Consider the following 22,438-nt stretch of genomic DNA (forward strand, 5'->3'; position numbering starts at 1 on the left):
TATTTTCCGTACCACTAGATGTACCACACTTTGAGAATCACCGAGCAGAGATCAACATAACTTTATTATAAGTAAAGAAAGTGAGTGTGAAGGAAAGTGGTTAGAAGAATCAGAGGATGGTATTCATTGAATGAACACAATAAATTGACATTCAAATAAATAAATAATGATAATTTGGTTCTTCCTACTCAGACATGATGTAAAGTGAATGATATGAAATTGTGTGATGCGTTATGTTGTGTGTTTATTTTCGAAATAAACTAAAGAAAGAAAGAATAAACCGAAGCAACTTAAGCGTATCACTGCTTCTCTGCACCATACTGAAGTAGAATGCGTCAAACACCAGCCAAGGATGTTAAAATAATATCTAAATGGCAGACAATTATCCACAAAACTATTAAGAAGCTGCTGATGGTGTGTTTGATGGAGAAGCAGCTGGAAGGAGATAACACAGAAGTACACTCTACAACGAAGTTGTCAAATGTACATCCCACGGGCCGTATTAGGGTTGAGTTTGCTAAGTATAAAGATGAGCCGAAATTTTTGAATGAAAGAAACTGCTGTTCTAAATGTGTCCACTTAATGTCGCAATAGCAATTATTTGTATCGTTGTAGCTAAGATTAAAAAAAAGGAGCAAACTACAAAACATCCTGTAATTTGATTTAGATTTTTTTTTATCGTGATGGATTGAAAATGTAAACCAATGAGTTGACTGATGAACATTATCACATAATGTATTCAGGAAGTATAAATAACGACAAATAAAGATAGAATACTATTAACCGCATCATCCATCCATCCATCCATTTTCTACCGCTTATTCCCTTTGGGGTCGCGGGGGGCGCTGGCGCCTATCTCAGCTACAATCGGGCGGAAGGCAGGGTACACCCTGGACAAGTCGCCACCTCATCGCAGGGCCTAACCGCATCATGTAAGCGTAAAAGAAAACCAACAACATTATGATTTGTACATTCTCAGAATGTGCTTGTTCTATTTTTAAACAAAGAAAACCATCTGAAGTTGTCTTTATTTTTAAGTTATCGTGCCGTGATTTTACCAGTCCGGCCCAATTGGTAGTAGAGATTTTTCTCCATGTGCCACCCGAAATAAAATGAGTTTGACACCCCTGCCCTACCTGTTAGATGATGTACATTATTATTAAATGACTTGAGGAAACTCCTGTAGTGTGTAGTGTTGTGCCGTATTTGTTTTTTTCTTATCCAAAAGTTTGTTTTGCTTTTTAAAAGGCAAGTTACATGTTCAAATGTTTGTGGGGTTTTTTTTTTGGGAGGGCGTGTCATTTTAATTCATTTTAATGGGAGATGTTGATTTGAGGTACAAGCGTAGTGAGTTAAGAAGTCCGTTAAAGCAGTGGTTCTCATCCTTTTTTCAGTGATGTACCCCCTGTGAACATTTTTTTTTTTTAATTGAAGTACCCCCTAACCAGAGCAAAGCATTTTTGGTTGAAAAAAATAGATAAAAAAGTAAAATACAGCACTATGTCATCAGTTTCTGATTTATTAAATTGTGTAACAGTGCAAAATATTGCTCATTTGTAGTGGTCTTTCTTCTTCTTTCTTAGTTTATTTCGAACATGAACATACTTACAGCATAATACATCAGACAATTTCATATCATTTCACATTACATCATGTCCGAAAAGGAGTAGGAAGAAGCAAAGCTTATTCAATCCTACCCCTTTCCCACGTCAGAGCGTTTACAAATATATACATTCATTTACTGACCTTTTTTATAGTAAAATTACATCCGTGAATGAGTAATACAAACGTTTTGTAATATATAATTAATTACTTCAGTCATTATTAACATACAGAGATGAAGAATATCTTATTTTCAATAAGGTAGAAAGTGTTTCTCATAATTATTCTTCTTTGTACTTTGTAAGCACTATTAATTTGAACAGCCTCTTAAACTGGATCATATCAGTACAATGTTTAACTTCTTTACTTAATCCATTCCGTAATTTAATTCCACATACTGATATGCTACAGCATGGGTGTCAAACTCTGGCCCGCGGGCCAAATTTGGCCCGCCGTGTAATTTCACTTGGCCCTTGAGGCAATATCAAATTAACATCAGAGCTGGCCCGCCGCTGTAACACTGCATTCACCGCTAACACTCTTACGTGCCAACCCTCTCGATTTTCCCGGGGGACTCCCGAAGTTCAGTGCCCCTCCCGAATTTCATCCCGGACAACAATATTTGTGGTGGGCTTTGAAGGCACTGCCTTTGGCGTTCTCTACAACCTGTCTCCACGTCCGCTTTTCCTCTATACAAACAGCGTGCCGGCCCAGTCACATAATATATGCGGCTTATACACACACACAAGTGAATGCAAAGCATACTTGGTCAACAGCCAGACAGGTCACACTGAGGGTGGCCGTATAAATAACTTTAACACTGTTACAAATATGCGCCACACTGTGAACCCACACCAAACAAGAATGACACATTCCGGGAGAACATCCGCACCGTAACACAACATAAACACAACAGAACCAATACCCAGAACGCCTTGCAGCACTAACTCTCCCGGGACGCTACAATACAGACCCCCCGCTATCACCAAACCCCGTTCACATCAACCCCACCGCCGAAAAGAGGCATTCAATTTTTATTTAAATTTTATTTCATATGCCATTTATATTTTTTTATTATTATTATTATTTGAAACTCGATTTTGCATGTCACTATAAAGTTATATAAGCTTTGCTTGTTCAATATTCAATGCAAAACTTGTTTGGGTCCCTATTAAAAGGTTAATTTGTTCAACCTCGGCGCGCGGCTTTGTTCGGTTTTAAATTTTGGCCCACTCTGTATTTGAGTTTGACACCCCTGTGCTAAAGGTTTTAAGTGTTGTACGTGCATACAAATGTTTTAAATTAGATTTTCCCTTAGGTTATATTTCTCCTCTTTAGTTGAGAAGAATTGTTGTACATTCTTTGGTATCAGGTTATAATTTGCTTTGTACATCATTTTAGCTGTTTGCAATTTTATCAAATCACCGAACTTTAATATTTTTGACTCAATAAATAAAGGGGTTTGTATGTTCTCTATATTCAACATTATATATTATTCTAACTGATCTTTTTTTTAACACAGTTAACAAATGTAGCGCAAATTTGTAGTTGTTTCCCCATATTTCTGCACAATAACTCAGATATGGTAACACTAGCGAGCAGTATAAAGTAATTTTTGGCCCAAGACGTATTTTGCTTTATTCATTATTGAATTTTTTTTGCCACCTTATGTTGTATGTTTTGTATATGAGATTTCCAGTTAATTTTATCATCTATTATTACTCCCAAAAATCTGGTTTCTTTTACCCTTTCAATATCTACTCCGTCTATTTGTATTCGTGTCTGATGCTATTTTCTACTGTTACCAAATAGCATTATTTTAGTTTTACTGAGATTCAAAGATAGTGTGTTTTTATCAAACCATTTTTTTAATGTGTTCATTTCTTCCGTTATTATTTGTATTATCTTCTGTGTGTTCTCTCCTGAACAGAAAGTCGTCTGCAAATAAAACTAACTTCAAGTCCTTTGTAACTTTACAAATGTCGTTTATATAAAGATTAAACAATATTGGTCCTAATATTGATCCCTGGGGTACACCACAAGATATATTTAGCCTTGTTGACATATTTTCACCCATCTTCACATATTGCTTCCTGTTGGTTAAATAGCTTCTTACCCAGTTCAATACCAAACCTCTGATGCCATATCATTCTACTTTTTGTATTAAAATATCATGATTAATTGTGTCAAATGCTTTTGTTAAATCTATGAATACTGCGGCTGCACATTCTTTACCGTCTATTGCATTGGTAATTTCCTCTGTTATTTTGATTAATGCTATTGATGTTGAGATATTTGCTCTGAATCACAATTGGTTCTCCACAAGCTTCCCACTTTTGTTGATACATTTATCTAATCAGCTATTGAATAGTTTTTCCATGATTTTGGAGAATTGTGGAAGTAATGAAACTGGTCTGTAGTTAGTGAACAGGTGTATGTTTCTATTCTTATAAAATGGTACAACTTTTGCAATTTTCATTTTGTCAGGGAATTTGCCGGTTAGAAATGATACATTACTGATATATGTAAGAGGTTCTGAAATTTCTTTTATAAACTTTTTATCGTTACCATATCTATTCCATGACAGTCGGTTGAGGTCTTGGATTTACAATTTTGATTACTTCTTCTTTTGTCACATTCTTAAGAAACATGGAATTGGGATTTCTGTCTATCAGCTCACTCAAGTTCTCAACTGACACATCATCTGCATTTGGAATTCTTTGTTTCAGATTTTTCCCGATATTAACAAAGTAATCATTAAAACGTTCAACTATTTAGTTCATATTGTAATTTTTTGTATTTCCATCTAGAAAGTACGGGGGTAATCTTTCTTAGCACCGTTTTTGATGATGCTATTTAGGATGCCCCATGTTGCTCTCATGTTGTTTCTGTTCTTGTTTAATAATTGACTGTAGTACTCCCTCTTAGATGTTTGTAGTATAACAATTAGCTTGTTTTTATATTTCTTATACTTATTTTCTGCCTCTATGGATCTCTGTGTTATAAATATTTGATATAATGTGTTTTTTTTTGTGACAAGCATTTCTCAGTCCTTTTGTCAACCATGGTTGGTTGTTTTTCTTTTGCTCTTACTGAGTTCTTTCCAAGGACAATGTTTATCATAGAGTGTTAGAAAGGTGTTGAAAAAATTCCCATATGCATCATCTACATCATCTTCATTGTATACATTGTCCCAAGTTTGTTTCCTCAAATCCTCCTTGAAGGAAATTATTCTTTCCTCTGTGCATAGTCTTTGAAACTATTTGGAAAAAAAGATATAGTGGCGACTTTTCCAGGGTGTACGCCGCCTTCCACCTGATTGTAGCTGAAATAGGCGCCAGCGCCCCCCGCGACCCCAAAAGGGAATAAGCGGCAGGAAATGGATGGATGGATGGATATAAAAATAACTAAAAACTTGTTGAAAAATAAAAAAGTGATTCAATTATAAATAAAGATTTCTGCACATAGAAGTAATAATCAACTTCTAGTGCCCTCTTTGGGGATTGTAATAGAGATCCATCTGGATTCATGAACTTAAACCTAAACATTTCTTCACAAAAAAAGAAGTCTTTAACATCAATATTTATGGAACATGTCCACAAAAAATCTAGCTGTCAACACTGAATATTGCATTGTTGCATTTCTTTTCACAGTTTATGAACTTACATTCATATTTTGTTGAAGTATTAGTCGATAATTATACTTATGACTGATTTTTGAATTGTTGCTATTTTTAGAATATTAAAAAAAAATCTCACGTACCCCTTGGCATACCTTCAAGTACCCCCAGGGGTACGCGTACCCCCATTTGAGAACCACTGCGTTATAGACCCAAATAAGCTCGTCATTTCAAGTTTTGGCTATTTATGAGGTAAAACTCTCACCAAAACATTTGACCTCTAAAATGAGGTTGTAATCAAGTGAAAGGTTTTAAAATTAGAAATTGAAATGAGATTAGCGAACAATATGATAAACATGTATGTGTGTGTGGGCCTCTCTCACGTGGACGCTTCCCGTGGCTCCGCCTCAGGGTGACAAAGGTTTAATTGACTTATCCCGGCAGGTGGAGGCTGATTCCCTGTGCTGCCATCAGACAAGACATTCCCGCTGGTCCCGCACGGATCTGCTGCTCTCACACAGGTAGGAAAAAAACGGAGCATTAAATGTGTTTCCGGAACTTATCTCTTCTTCTTCTCGTCAATCAGGAGACGACCGACGAGCGTTTTCGACCTTGTGGACACTCACCAGGCATAATTGACTTAATAAGCTTTGCTTCTTCCAGGGCTGAGCTAAGGGCCCACACCAGGAGCGTTCTTCTGGAAGAGTCTACCGTCCGGCAGAGAAGGTCATAAGCATCGTCGTGGTAACCCAGCAGCAGTGATGGGCAACTCGAAAAGCAGCGCCGTGTCCAAGGAGATCCTGGAGGACCTGAAACTCAACACCAAGTTCTCCGAGACCGAGATCGCCCAGTGGTATGAAAACTTCAAGAGGCAGTGTCCCACCGGACGCATCAGCAAGGAGGAGTTCCAGAGCATCTACTCCAAGTTCTTCCCGGAGAGCGATGCCAACACATACGCGCAGCACGTCTTCCGCTCCTTCGACACCAACGACGACGGCACGCTGGACTTCAAGGAGTACATCATCGCCCTGCACATGACCTCCACCGGGAAGACCACCAGGAAGCTGGAGTGGGCTTTCTCGCTCTTCGATGTGGACAAGAACGGATACATCACCAAGTCCGAGGTCAAGGAAATTTGCACGGTGAGCGTGGCTTCGCTACTCAATTAGTTTTTAGGACGTGAGGAACGCGATGGAAAGTAGGGATTAGACTTTAATTGCTGCTGATAAACACATTAAGCTAAGTGGTAAATCAGCAAGGCTTTCCGGGTCAGACTGTCACATTTTTCTAATGGAGCCCACAGATTGAACACATGAAGGAGCTGGCACGCTAACATTAGCAACATTTGACAAACTGATGTGTCGTTTGAGGAAACAGAGCTCAATCAATCAATCAATCAATGTTTACTTATATAGCCCTAAATCACTAGTGTCTCAAAGGGCTGCACAAACCACAACACAAACCACTACGACATCCTATGACAGGGGTCACCAACCTTTTTGAAACTAACAGTTACTTCTTGGGTACTGATTAATGCGGAGGGCTACCAGTTTGATACACACTTAAAGAAATTGCCAGAAATACATATATATATATATATATATATGTATACACATAAAAATCAATATTTCTGTCTGTCATTCCGTCTTACATTTTTATTCCTTTTACGGAAGGTATTTTGTAGAGAATAAATGATGAAAAAAACACTTAATTGAATGATTTAAAAGAGGAGAAAACACGAAAAAAATGAAAATTTAATTTTGAAACATAGTTTGTCTTCAATTTGGACTCTTTAAAATTCAAAATTCAACCGAAAAATATGAAGATAAAAACTAGCTAATTTTAATCTTTTTGAAAAAATTAAAAAAAGAATTTATGGAACATCATAAGTAATTTTTCCTGATTAAGATGAATTTTAGAATTTTGATGACATGTTTTAAATAGGTTAAAATCCAATCTGCACTTTGTTAGAATATATAACAAATTGGACCCAGCTATATCTCTAACAAAAGCAAATCATTATTTCTTCTAGATTTTCCAGAATAAAAATTTGATTCTACAGATTTTCTAGATTTGCCAGAATAATTTTTTTTAAATTTTAGTCAGAATAAGTTTGAAGAAATATTTCACAAATATTTTTTGTCGAAAAAACAGAAGCTAAAATGAAGAATTAAATAAAAATGTATTTATTATTCTTTACAATGGAAAAAAAAATACTTGAACATTGATTTAAATTGTCAGGAAAGAAGAGGAAGGAATTTAAAAGGTAAAATGGTATATGTGTTTAAAAATCCTAAAATAATATTTAAGGTTGTATTTTTTGTCTAAAATTGTCTTTCTGAAAGTTATAAGAAGCAAAGTAAAAAAAAAAAAAAAGAATTTATTTAAACAAGTGAAGACCGAGTCTTTAAAATATTTTCTTGGATTTTCAAATTCTATTTGAGTTTTGTCTCTCTTAGAATAAAAAATGTCGAGCAAAGCGAGATCAGCTCGCTAGTAAATAAATACAATTTGAAAAATAGAGGCAGCTCACTGGTAAGTGCTGCTATTTGAGCTATTTTTAGGGCAGGCCAGCGGGCGACTAATCTGGTTCTTACGGGCTACCTGGTGCCCGCGGGCACCGCGTTGGTGACCCCAGTCCTATGATGTCACCTACTCCACTGTGTTGGGATGACACACAGGCAGTCCCATTATAAGATGTTTGTGAGCTAGAGTCCCGCGAAAAGACTAAATTTTTCTGTGGTGGTCCAAATTTAATTGTGACTTGGGACAGCCGTCGTCACCGTTTTCCTGCTCTGCGTGTTTTCAAGTCAGCGCGTACTCATCCCCTCTCTGCTGAAGTCTCGGTTAAAGTCATGATATCATAGTGCCGCTTGCTTCGTTAGTCAATGATTGCTATTTTTAGTCGCCGTACTTTAATTCAGGGGATGGAAGTTGATGTAAGCACAGAACAAAGCTCGAAGAGCTCATCTGGTAATCTCCTCTGTGGCATTTGCTGACAGTGTACGCAGTTTTATAGTAATCTATGCTTATCTATTTACTAGTCTGTATTCATAATAGTCTGTATTCTATACGTGTTTTTATTTTATACTAGTCTACATTTATAATAGTCTATATTTTATACTAGCATATATTTAATACTAGTCTCAAATTACAATAGTCTATTTTATACTACTCTATATTGTATACTAGTGTAAATTTATAATTGTGTATTGTATACCAGTTTATATTCATAATAGTCTATATTTTGTACTAGTTTGTATTCATAATAATCTATATTTTGTACTAGTTTATATTCATAATAGTCTATATTTTGTACTAGTTTACATTTATAATAGTCTATTTTTACTAGTTTATATTCATAATAATCTATATTTTATACTAGCCTATATTTTATACTAGTCTCAAATTACAATAGTCTATTTTATACTACTCAATATTGTATACTAGTGTAAATTTATAATAGTGTATTGTATACAAGTTTATATTCATAATAGTCTATATTTTGTACTAGTTTGTATTCATAATAGTCTATATTTTGTACTAGTTTATATTCATAATAGTCTATATTTTGTACTAGTGTACATTTATAATAGTCTATTTTTTACTACTTTATATTCATAATAGTCTATATTTTATACTAGCCTATATTTTATACTAGTCTCAAATTACAATAGTCTATTTTATACTACTCTATATTGTATACTAGTGTAAATTTATAATAGTGTATTGTATACTAGTTTATATTCATAATAGTCTATATTTTGTACTAGTTTATATTCATAATAGCCTATATTTTGTACTAGTGTACATTTATAATAGTCTATTTTTTACTACTTTATATTCATAATAGTCTATATTTTATACTAGCCTATATTTGATACTAGACTAATTGAATAATAGTGTTTATTTTTAATACAGGTTTATGGCTATATTATGCCAGTCTATATTTTATACACTTTGGATTGTAGTCAGCTGGAGGCATGTCTTAATGAAATGTATAATGGTCTATTTTATACTGGTCTATATTGTATACCAGCCTAAATTTATAATAGTCTACTTTATGCTAGTTTATATTAATAATAGTCTATATTTCATACTAGTCTACATTTATAATAGTCTATTGTTTACTAGTTTTTTATTCATAATAGTCTATGTTTTATACTATCCTATATTTTATACTAGTCTAAATGTATAATAGTGTTTATTTTTAATACAAGCTTATGGCTATATTATACTAGTCTTTATTTTATACTAGTCTATATTATATACAAGCCTAAATGTATAATAGTCTATTTTATACTAGTTCATATTCATAAGTCTATATTTTATACTAGTCTACATTTATAATAATCTATTTTATATTACCGTATTTTTCGGAGTATAAGTCGCACCTGCCGAAAATGCATAATAAAGAAGGGAAAAAACATATATAAGTCGCATTGGAGTATAAGTCGCATTTTTTGGGGAAATTTATTTGATAAAACCCAACACCAAAAATAGACATTTGAAAGGCAATTTGAAAATAAATAAAGAATAGTGAACAACAGGCTGAATAAGTGTACGTTATATGACGCATAAATAACCAACTGAAAAGGTGCCTGCTATGTTAACATAACATATTATGGTAAGAGTCATTCAAATAACTATAACATATAGAACATGCTATACGTTTACCAAACAATCTGTCACTCCTAATTGCTAAATTCCATGAAATCTTATACGTGTAGTCTCTTACGTGAATGAGCTAAATAATATTATTTGATATTTTACAGTAATGTGTTAACAATTTCACACATAAGTCGCTCCTGAGTATAAGTCGCACCCCTGTCCAAACTATGAAAAAAACTGTGACTTATAGTCCGAAAAATACGGTAGTTTATATTCATAAGAGTCTATTTAATACTGGTCTACATTTATAATAGTCTATATTTTGTACTAGTTTATATTCATAATAGTCTATATTTTATACTAGTCTAAATGTATAAAAGTTTTATTTGTAATACAAGTTTATGGTTATATTATTTGTGTCTATATTGTATACTAGTATATTCTATACAATGACACATACACAAAAGCATCATCATGACTTTCATTATTGCTTTGCTATTTCTTATCTTCTAGTCAGACTAAAACGCTCCTTACAATCAAGACCACAATTAATATCTCTTCTTTTAGTAGTACTATGTTATGTGCTTCTATCACTAATACTACTGCTATTGTTTCTTCAATTACTATGAATACATTACTTATTTCACTAGCAGTATAGTGTTTTGTGCTAATACTGTAACACTACTGCCATTACTTATTCTATCAATCAATCAATCAATGTTTACTTATATAGCCCTAAATCACTAGTGTCTCAAAGGGCTGCACAAACCACCACGACATCCTCGGTAGGCCCACATAAGGGCAAGGAAAACTCACACCCAGTGGGACATCGGTGACAATAATGATCCAGTGGGACGTCTGTGACAATAATGATTATGAGAACCTTAGAGAGGAGGAAAGCAACGGATGTCGAGCGGGTCTAACATGATACTGTGAAAGTTCAATCCACAATGGATCCAACATAGTCGCGAGAGTCCAGTCCAAAGCGGGTCCAACTCAGCAGCGAGAGTCCCGTTCACAGCGGAGCCAGCAGGAAACCATCCCAAGCGGAGGCGGATCAGCAGCGCAGAGATGTCGAGGCGGATCAGCAGCGCAGAGATGTCCCCAGCCGATACACAGGCAAGCAGTACATGGCCACCGGATCGGACCGGACCCCCTCCACAGGGGAGAGTGGGACATAGAAGAAAAAGAAAAGAAACAGCAGATCAACTGGTCTAAAAAGGGAGTCTATTTAAAGGCTACAGTATACAAATGAGTTTTAAGGTGAGACTTAAATGCTTCTACTGAGGTGGCATCTCGAACTGTTACCGGGAGGCCATTCCAGAGTACTGGAGCCCGAACGGAAAACGCTCTATAGCCCGCAGACTTTTTTTGGGCTTTGGGAATCACTAACAAGCCGGAGTCCTTTGAACGCAGATTTCTTGCCGGGACATATGGTACAATACAATCGGCAAGATAGGATGGAGCTAGACCGTGTAGTATTTTATACGTAAGTAGTAAAACCTTAAAGTCACATCTTAAGTGCACAGGAAGCCAGTGCAGGTGAGCCAGTACAGGCGTAATGTGATCAAACTTTCTTGTTCTTGTCAAAAGTCTAGCAGCCGCATTTTGTACCAACTGTAATCTTTTAATGCTAGACATGGGGAGACCCGAAAATAATACGTTACAGTAGTCGAGGCGAGACGTAACAAACGCATGGATAATGATCTCAGCGTCTTTAGTGGACAGAATGGAGCGAATTTTAGCGATATTACGGAGATGAAAGAAGGCCGTTTTAGTAACGCTTTTAATGTGTGCCTCAAAGGAGAGAGTTGGGTCGAAGATAATACCCAGATTCTTTACCGTGTCGCCTTGTTTAATTGTTTGGTTGTCAAATGTTAGAGTTGTATTATTAAATAGAGTTCGGTGTCTAGCAGGACCGATAATCAGCATTTCCGTTTTTTTGGCGTTGAGTTGCAAAAAGTTAGCGGACATCCATTGTTTAATTTCATTAAGACACGCCTCCAGCTGACTACAATCCGGCGTGTTGGTCAGCTTTAGGGGCATGTAGAGTTGGGTGTCATCAGCATAACAGTGAAAGCTAACACCGTATTTGCGTATGATGTCACCTAGCGGCAGCATGTAGATGCTGAAGAGTGCAGGGCCAAGGACCGAACCCTGGGGAACTCCACACGTTACCTTAACGTAGTCCGAGGTCACATTGTTATGGGAGACACACTGCATCCTATCAGTAAGATAAGAGTTAAACCAAGACAGGGCTAAGTCTGACATACCAATTCGTGTTTTGATACGTTCTAATAAAATATTATGATCGACGGTATCGAAAGCAGCGCTAAGATCGAGGAGCAGCAACATAGATGACGCATCAGAATCCATCGTTAGCAATAGATCATTAGTCATTTTTGCGAGGGCTGTCTCCGTCGAGTGATTTGCCCTGAAACCGGATTGAAAGGTTTCACATAGATTGTTAGACGCTAAGTGTTCATTTAACTGCTCCGCAACAATTTTTTCGAGGATTTTTGAAATAAAGGGAAGGTGAGACACCGGTCGGTAGTTTACCATGAGGTCAGGATCGAGGTTAGGTCTTTTAAGAAGAGGATGAATAACCGCTTTTTTGAATGCTAGGGGAACAGTGCCCGAGGAAAGTGATAAGTTTATAATATTTAGCACTGATGGACCTAATAATACAAAGAGCTCCTTGATCAGTTTCCCTGGAAGAGGGTCAAGTAAACATGTTGTTTGTTTTATTCCATTTACACGTTGTAACAATTCCTCTAATGTTATTTCCTCAAAACGAGAGAAACTATTTTGGAGGGCAGTATCCACCGTATATACAATCGTGTCAGTGTTAATAGAACCCCGTTGTAGCTGGGACGCATTGTCTTTAATCTCCTTTCTAATGACTTCAATTTTCTTACTAAAGAATTGCATAAAGTCATCAGCTGAGTGGGTGGAGCTACTGGAAGGAGTCCCTTGTTGGGTTAGCGATGCTACCGTACTAAACAAAAATTTAGGATCGTTTTTATTGCGGTGGATGAGATTTGAGTAATAATTAGCTTTAGCTAAGGTAAGCATGCGTTTATAAGTTATTAAACCATCACTAAATGCTTGATGGTGCACCTCAAGTTTAGTCGTGCGCCATTTGCGTTCCAGCTTTCTGCATAATAATTTCTGAGCTCTAGTTTCTTCTGTAAACCACGGGGTGCGCTTTTTTGGAGCCTTTTTTAACTTTAGCGGTGCTATGTTATCAATGGTTTCGCGCAGGGCGTCGTTAAAGTTGTTAGTGAGGTTATCAATAGAGCCCACATACTTTGGGAATGGTGCCATTACCGAGGGCAGTAGGTCAGCAAGAGCTGTCGTTGTGGCCGTATTAATGTTGCGGCTGCTATAGCAGTTATTATTATTATTAGTTTGACGAACATGCGTCTGAACCTCGAATTTTATAAGGTAATGATCGGACAATACTTTAGTATACGGGAGTATCGTAACTTTGGAAGCGGTGATACCCTTGACAAGCACTAGGTCTATCGTATTACCGTTGCGATGCGTGGGTTCATTTATTATTTGTGTGAGACCACAGCTATCAATTATAGTCTGGAGCGCTACGCACGGTGGGTCCGATGGGGTATTCATATGGATATTAAAGTCCCCCATTATGATTATATTATCGGCGTGTGTCACTAGATCAGCAACGAACTCTGAGAATTCATTGATAAAGTCCGAACAGGGCCCTGGGGGGCGGTAGATAACAGCCAGGTGTAGAGGCAGCGGTGTGACAGACCTCATAGTAAGCACCTCAAACGATTTATATTTATTATTTATGTTAGGACTAAGGTTAAAGTTTTCGTTGTATATTAGTGCGACCCCCCCACCCCTTTTAAGCGGACGGGCAATATGCGCATGTGTAAAGTTAGGAGGACATGCCTCATTTAGCGCAAAAAAGTCGTTTGGTTTAAGCCAGGTTTCACTGAGACCGATGACGTTAAGATTGTTGTCTCTGATGATATCATTAACTAACAACGTTTTGGGAGACAATGATCTTATGTTTAAAAAATCTATATTATAGGTAGTGGGCTGTTTTAGGGAATTTTTGATCAAATTATCCGTAGTAGCAATATTAATAATGTTGTGTTTATTATGCCCAGTGCATTCAGTATAATTACGACCATATCTAGGAATTGATACGACGGGAATGTTCCGATTGTTTGATTGTTGCTTTGATAAACTGCACGCATCATGGTTAGCCTCCTCAGTAACGGGGATTTTCCGATTGTTTGTTTGTTGCTTTGATAAACTGCACGCATCATAGTTAGCCACCTCAGTAAAACACATGTCCAACTCTGAAACACTCAAAGCAGAAAAAACTTGTTCTAATTTAACTGACTCCTTACCCAGACCAGTAGTCTCGCATCCCTTATTTAAATCCGTCTTCAGGGTGGAGGGAAGTGGTGTTCTGTGGGGATTAGCCTTCTGCTTTGTTTTTAGCCCCGCTCGACATCCGCGTTTCCGATCACACCGCTGGCGTCTGCTCCGTAGACGGCCCCCGCTGCCACTAATTCTAGTAGTACTTTGTGTTTTTATCATTAATACTACTCATACTATCACTTCTATTACTTATCCTACTAGTAGTACTGTGTTTAGCGCTCATATTACTATTACTATTATTACAACGATTTTCCGTGCTTGCCTTTAATTAGTACTTTTGTAGTGCTATCCATCCATCTTCTTCCGCTTATCCAAGGTTAGGTCGCGGGGGCAGCAGCCTAAGCAGGGAAGCCCAGACTTTACTTTCCCCAGTCACGTCGTCCAGCTCTTCCCGGGGGATCCCGAGGCGTTCCCAGGTCGTGGGTTTCTATAGTTCACCCACGGAACTTGAGTTATGGTTAGAGAGTTCCGGTCGGACGAGTTTGAAGGGAACGCATCTCTTGTTGTGCACAGACTCGAGAAAGGCACGGATGTAGAGTACTGTCCCGTGGTAATTGTCAGTTGCTGAATATCATTAAAACTGTTACATCACCCTTTTGACAATCCTCCTTCGACTCCCTTCCTTACGCTAGGGCTGGGCGTATTGATACCAAGTATCGATAGTATAGATACTTGGTGAGTATCGGTATCGTATCGATACTGGCGTGATGGTATCGATACTTCACCAAATTAAGCGAATCATTCCGATTTAAAAAAAAATGTGAGCGCAGCGCTCCTCACCACTCCACCCTCCTACCTAGTGATGGGTCTCGAACAAGATTTAAAAACACTTTAAAAATTCATCTTCAACCCAAAATAAAATAAAATAAATACAATTAACATGACGCTTGGTGCGTTCGCGCACACACATCAGTATTATTCGCTCCGAGGTTCACTCGGACACGCACACACACACGCGTGCGTTTCCAGTGCGACTTAATGTATTGGTTGTAAACTGTATTTTATTGCACTAAAATAACGATAAGAATTTCTCAGTTCTTTTGTTTTGTGTTCATTTTTACAACTGTTTAATAACTAGTGTTTTCTTTTTTACTTAAGTTCTTGTGTGTTGTGAGGCGACTAGCCACGTTCAGTAGTTGTTTGCACCTCATTTGCACTATTTACTTTATTGTAATTGATATTATTACTTTTTTATTTTAATTTCTCAGTTCTTTTGTTTTGTGTTCATTTTTACAACATTGTTCTATAACTAGAGTTTTGTTATTTACCTTAAGTGGTTGTGTGTTTTGAGGCGACAAGCCAGGTTCAGTAGTTGTTTGCACCTTATTTGCATTACTTTATTGCTATTGATGTTACTTTTGTAATAAATATTTTATTTTTTGACTTAAATCGTTGTCCTGTGTTGTATTATTATCATAATCAATTAATAAAGGCAAAAGTACAAATTTGTTTTCGGAAAGTATCGATACCCCGAAGTCCCCTCCCCCATCAGATGACGACACTTCCGGTATCGGCGATACTGGCCGGTATCGGATCGGTATCGATACCCAAATTTGCGATATTGCCCATCCCTACCTTACGCGCTAAGCTATTGTACTACTGCTTCTTTTACTACCTAGTATTCTTACTTCAGCTTCTATGACGACTATTTCTGCTTGCAGGCGATCTTCAAGCTGATTCCCAAGGATGAATTGTCCAAACTGCCGTCTGACGAAAACACTGCAGAGAAGAGGGCGGATAAATTGTGGAAGTACTTCGACAAAGGAGATAACGGTGAGAGAGAAGAACATTCAAATCTCTTTTTTGTTTTGTTTTTGGAGTATAAACATGTTTTAAAAGTCATGGTGACATGATTAAATAGATGAAAATATCCTGTAAAGATGCTAACTGTCTAAGCATGAGCTCTTAGTGATTTAAAGCACCTGCTCACTGTTGCCCACTCAGGATATAAGTGGTAACTGCAATCCTCTGGTCTTGCAGCAACAGTATACAAAAACACGGGCGACTTAACGGGCTTGTTTGGGTTTGCAGACCGCGTGGCGGAGGGCGAGTTCATCAAGGGGGTGTTGGAGAATGACGAGGCCCTTCGCTTAATCCAGTACCAGCCCCCGCAGTAGCCCCCCCCAACTTTGTCTGACCTCTGACGGCACCTTCCAATGGCGAAGAATCTACTCGCGTTCACGTGAGACGTCTGGCAGCAGCTCGGCAGAGAGTGCGCATGTGCACTAGTTCCACTTCCTGTTTTGTGTCATGACAATGAGTTTGTCTCTAGCACGGTTGCGTGACCAACAAGTGTGTAGTCGTGTCTCCTCAGCCAAACCTTATTTGCTACCTTTGTGTCGCTAAAAGTGTTTTTGTCATTTTGCACAACACGCCCCACCCAGACCCGCACCCCATCAATTCTATGGAAATATTGTCAATAAAGGCTGTCGTAAATCATCCCATATTATGGATGTCCGATGTGCAGCACCCAGTGAACATAAAAATAAAAAAAATACCGTTTTAAAACAAAAGCCTGCAAAATTGAAAAATCGAAGTTAAAGTCCCAACGATAGTCACACACACACTAGGTGTGGTTAAATTATCCTCTGCAATTGACCCATCCCCGTGTTCACCCCCTGGAAGGTAAGGGGAGCAGTGAGCAGCACCGGTGGCCGCGCTCAGGAATCATTTGATGATTGACAATTTGATGCAAATAATAACACAAAGAAATGAAGGTTGATTTTTTTTCTTAAGATATAACTTATTAGCATATTGGATTGTTTTTACACAATAAAAAAATTGGCAAAGTGAACCTTGTTTAATTTGATTTTTCAGTATGCAACACCAAGTACTATACAGTCAACTACCCACAACATTAGGTACACCATCAAAGGGGTGGGCGCAGTAGGCATTTTCATATTTTAAAATGTGTAAAAAAAATAAAGCTTTAAGGCCAATATGCTGATAAGGTACATATCTAAAAAAATAAATAAAACTAATAACTAATTTTTCTTACTAAATCGGGACTCACGGGTACTCATATTCATTGACTTGTTCAGTTGCCCAGCCCTGCTAATGCCAGCTGGATTAAAAGCATAAACCATGTCGCTAATTGTGCAACACTTACTCGAACTGTGTTTGCGTTAATCTTTTAGCCCTGTTAAAAAAACAAACAAACAAACATTGTGTCACTTGAAAGTCACATCAGCAGGGTGAAATGTGCGTAACTTTTACTGCAAATAGAAAGATTCAATGCGGAAAACAGCGTGTAAGAATATGCATTCTTTCAACCACACAAAGGAATATGCAGTCTTTAAACCATTGGGAAGAATTCACACTAGAGATGCGCGGTTTGCGGTCTCATCCGCGGAGTCCGCGGATAAACCGCGGGTCGGGCGGGTGACATGACGAAAAAATTGATTTCAATTAGATTCGGGTGGGTGGTGGTTGAACCATTCGGAAATATTTGATATACATGGTTCAGGGATCGGTGACCTTTACCATTCAAAGAGCCATTTAGGATCCGTGTCACAAAGCGAGGTAGACAATAGGAGACGCAAATATTCTCTAGAATGACTGCCGGCAGTCACCCAAATAATAAGTATTAAGGCGTGCTATGAAGCCATTTGCTTTGTCGCCTTCTACAGCATGTACGATCTGCTTGTCAGTCCAGCAACATGTTGTGTGCTGCACGAGCCGCAGGAACACCGGGAATGACCAAAAGTGCAGACACACACACACACACGACTGCAAGGCATACTAGGTGACACAGAGTACACTAATGGTTGTGATATAAACAATTTTAACACTCTTAGTAATATGCGCCACGCTGTGAAGCCACACCAATCAAGAATGACAAACACATTTCGGGAGAACATCCTCACAGTAACACAACATAAACGCAACACAACAAATACCCAGAATCCTTTGCACCCATGACACTTCCTGACTATTTTATACACCCCGCTAGCAGCAAACCCTGCCACCCCCCATCCCCCTCCGTGCGTCGGTAAGGTGGGCGATGTTCGGGGCGCGGGGGTGTAAAATATATTCAGGAAGTATCATGGATGCAAAGGATTCTGGGTATTTGTTGTGTTGTGTTTATGTTGTGTTACTGTGAGGATGTTCTCCCGAAATGTGTTTGTCATTCTTGTTTAGTGTGGCTTCACACCGTGGCGCATATTAGTAAGAGTGTTAAAATTGTTTATATCACAACCATCACTGTACTCTGTATCACCCAGTATTCCTTTCAATCTTGTACGTGTGATTGCGGAAGCTGCATACAACATGTTGCTGGATTAACAATTGGTTTGTACATGTTGAAGGTGTCAAAGGCAATGGCTTCACAGCACGCCCTTATTCTTGTCATCAGGATGAACACCATTGGACATTCGCGGGAACGTTAGCGGCTCCCATTGTCTTCTTTACTCTGCGAAACGGGTTCAAATAGCTCTTTGAGTGGTAAAGGTGGCCGACCTCTGATGTATTTCAACGGGCGGTTGCAGTTCTGATGAAATGTTGGTTCGGGAGAACGGCGGGTGGATGACGACTTTAGTGATGCGGTTGCGGATGATATAATTGCCTGTCCGCGCATCTCTAATTCACACTCTTTCAATCATCCGTAGGAAAAGCAATCTTTTAACCATGGGTAGGAATTTGCATTACTTCAACCATTCGTATGCAGTCTTTCAACCTTGAGTAGGAATATGCACTCTTTCATCCATAAAGAGGAATATGCAGTCTTTAAACCAGGGGTCGGGAACCTTTTTGGCTGAGAGAGCCATGAAAGCCAAATATTTCAAAATGTATTTCCGTAGGAGCCATATAACATTTTTCAACACTGAATACAACTAAATTCGTGCATTTTTAAGTATGACCAACATTTGTAGAGTATAATAAGTCTCTTTAACAACATTGTTATTCTGAAAGTTAACCAATAATAAATATAATACTTCTTACCATTAATGCGACATCGTGAACAGGTGCGGTAGAAAACGGATGGTTGGATTAAAATGCATGAGAATGTTTTATAATTTGAACGTTATTTTTCAAACTGTGATTACCAGCGGGATTATTCATTACTTATCGTGTTAAGCAATGTCAGCTAAGATTTATCTGAGAGCCAAGCGCAGTCATCTGGCTCTAGAGCCATAGGTTCCCTACCCCTGGTTTAAGCATTAGACAACTTTTTACCTCCGCTGTTTCCCACATCTACAAAGCAATTAGCTACCGACTGCCACCTACTGATATGGAAGGAGTATTACATGGTTACTCGGCATAGCTCGGTTAGGAGAGTGCCCGTGCTAGCAACCTGAGGGTTCCAGGTTCGATTCCCGCTTCCGCCATCCTAGTCACTGCCGTTGTGTCTTTGGGCAAGACACTTTACACACCTGCCCCCAGTGCCACCCACACTGGTTTAATGTAACTTAGATATTGGGTGTCACTTTGTAAAGCGCTTTGAGTCACTAGAGAAAAGCGCTATGTAAATATAATTATCTGAGAGCCATATGTAGTCATCAAAAGAGCCACATCTGGCTCTAGAGCCATAGGTTCCCTACCCCTGCTTTAAACCATGGGTAAGAATGCGCACTCTTTCAATCATTCGTAGGAAAAGCAGTCTTTTAACCATGGGTAGGAATTTGCATTATTTCAACCATCCGTAGGAATATGCACTCTTTCATCCATAAAGAGGACTATGCAGTCTTTAAACCATGGGTAAGAATTTGCACTCTTTCAATCATCCGTAGGAAAAGCAGTTTTTTTAAACCATGGGTAAGAATGCACACTCTTTTAATCATCAGGAGGGAAATCAGTATTTTAACCATGGGTAGGAATATGCACTCTTTTATCCACACTGAGGGATATGCAGTCTTTAAACATTGGGTAAGAATTCACAATCTTTCAATCATCCGTAGGAAAAGCGTTCATTTAACCATGGGTAGGAATTTGCATTATTTTAACCATTTGTAGGAATATGGACTATTTTAACCATGTGTAAGAAAACACACTCTTTCATCCATGGGTAAGAATTCACACTCTTTCAACCATACGTAGGAAGAGCAGTCTTTTAACCATGGGTAGGAATTTTCATTATTTCAACCATTCGTATGCAGTCTTTCAACCTTTAGTAGGAATATCCACTATTTCATCCTTAAAGAGGAATATGCAGTGTTTAAACCATGGGTAAGAATGCACACTCTTTCAATCATCCGGAGGGAAAGCAATCTTTTAATCATGGGTAGGAATTTGCATTATTTCAACCATACATAGGAATATGCAGTCTTTCAACAATGAGTAGGAATATAAACTCTTTCATCCACACTGAGGAATATGCTGTCTTCAAACCATGGGTAAGAATTCACACTCTTTAATTCATCCTTAAGAAAAGCATTCTTTTAACCATGGGTAGGAATTTGCATTATTTAAACCATTCTTAGGAATATGCATTCTTTCATCCATGCGTAGGAAAACGCACTCTTTCATCCATGAGGAAGAATTCACACTCTTTCAACTATCCGTAGGAATATGCAGTCTTTCAACCATGAGAAGGAATATGCATTTTTTTTCATCACAATTTTTTAACCATGGATAAGAATTCACATTCTTTCTACCATCCGTAGGAAAACTCTCTTTTATGCAAGGGTAAGAATTCACTCTCTTTCAACCATCCGTAGGATAAGCAGTCTTTCAACCGTGGGTAGGAATATGCACTCTTTCATCCATCACACTCTTTAAACTGTGGGTAGGAATTTGCACTCTTTCAACCATGTGTAGGAGAACGCACTCTTTCATCCATGGACTCTTTCAACCATCGGTCAGAATACACAGTCTTTCAACCAAGAGTAGGAAAATGCACTCTTTCATCTATACAGAGGAATATCCAGTCTTTAAACAATGGGTAAGAATGCACACTCTTTCAATCATCCATAGGGAAAGCAGTCTTTTAACCATGGGTAGGAATTTGCATTATTTCAACCATCCGTAGGAAAATGCAGTCCTTCAACCAAGAGTAGGAATATGCTCTATTTCATCCATCCTGAGGATTATGCAGTCTTTAAAGGCCTACTGAAATGAGATTTTCTTATTCAAACGGGGATAGCAGGTCCATTCTATGTGTCATATTTGATCATTTCGCGATATTGCCATATTTTTGCTGAAAGGATTTAGTAGAGAACATCGACGATAAAGTTCGCATCTTTTGGTCGCTAATAAAAAAGCCTTGCCTGTACCGGAAGTTGCAGACGATGTGCGCGTGACGTCACTGGTGTGAGGGCTCCTCACATCCTCACATTGTTTATAATGTGAGCCACCAGCAGTAAGAGCCATTCGGACCGAGAAAGCAACTATTTCCCCATTAATTTGAGCGAGGATGAAAGATTTGTGGATGAGAAAAGTGAGAGCGGAGCATTAAAAAAAAAAAAAGATAAGGCGAGGGCTCCAGTGGGAGAGTTTCAGATGTAATTAGACACATTTACTAGGATAATTCTGGAAAATCCCTTATCTGCTAATTGTGTTAATAGTATTTTAGTGAGATTCTAAAGTCATACCTGAAAGTCGGATGGCTGCGGTGAACGCAAGTGTCTCTAAAAAAGCCGAGGACCCAAGATCACAGCAGCCTTTTTGAGTTGCAGGATGAGGTCACGTAATCCACTCAAGTTTCCGGTAAGAGCCGACTTAATATCACAATTTTCACATCCAAAAACTTGCTTGTTGATGTAAAGAAACATGTTCGCTTGACCGCTCTGTGCTAAAGCTTCACAACAAACAAAGAAACACTGGCTGTGTTTCGGTGCTAAAGGCAGCTGCAATCTACCGCTTTCCACCAACAGCATTCTTATTTGACTTCTCCATTATTAATTGAACAAATTGCAAAAGATTCAGCAACACAGATGTCCAAAATACTGTGTAATTGCGCGATGAAAAGAGACGACTTTTAGCCGTAAGTGGTGCTGGGCTAATATGTCCCCTCCAACCAATAACGTCACAAGCACGCGTCATCATTCCGCGACGTTTTCAACAGGAAACTCCGCGGGAAATTTCAAATTGTAATTTAGTAAACTAAACCAGCCGTATTGGCATGTGTTGCAATGTTAAGATTTCATCATTGATTTTTTAACTATCAGACTGCGTGGTCGGTAGTAGTGGGTTTCAGTAGGCCTTTAAACAATGGGTAACAATTCACACTCTTTTAACCATTGG

At 38.2% G+C, this 22,438-nt stretch overlaps 2 protein-coding genes across 3 annotated transcripts in view; one reads left to right on the plus strand and one right to left on the minus strand.

Annotated features, from left to right (window-relative positions):
- Nucleotides 1-5,747, minus strand: part of ccdc106b (coiled-coil domain containing 106b) — a 41,027-nt gene extending 35,280 nt beyond the window's left edge. The window contains exon 1 of the mRNA XM_061908428.1: nucleotides 5,605-5,747. The gene's annotated coding sequence lies outside the window, so the exon portion shown is untranslated. The remainder of the gene's footprint in view (nucleotides 1-5,604) is intronic.
- Nucleotides 5,661-17,051, plus strand: LOC133557715 (visinin-like). Of its 2 annotated transcripts, none has more exons than XM_061908431.1 (4): nucleotides 5,661-5,742; nucleotides 5,885-6,363; nucleotides 15,919-16,030; nucleotides 16,289-17,051. In XM_061908431.1, the coding sequence occupies exons 2-4, from the start codon at nucleotides 5,983-5,985 to the stop codon at nucleotides 16,372-16,374; spliced, it is 579 nt and encodes a 192-aa protein (XP_061764415.1). In that variant the 5' UTR covers nucleotides 5,661-5,742; nucleotides 5,885-5,982; the 3' UTR covers nucleotides 16,375-17,051. The 2 variants fall into 2 exon arrangements, with proteins under 2 accessions (XP_061764415.1, XP_061764414.1); XM_061908430.1 differs by having other exon boundaries at nucleotides 5,688-5,742; nucleotides 5,808-6,363.
- Nucleotides 17,052-22,438: the final 5,387 nt, after the last annotated feature.

The sequence above is a fragment of the Nerophis ophidion genome, linkage group LG08 (genome assembly GCF_033978795.1).
Source record: "Nerophis ophidion isolate RoL-2023_Sa linkage group LG08, RoL_Noph_v1.0, whole genome shotgun sequence".
Classification (NCBI taxonomy): Eukaryota; Metazoa; Chordata; class Actinopteri; order Syngnathiformes; family Syngnathidae; genus Nerophis; species Nerophis ophidion.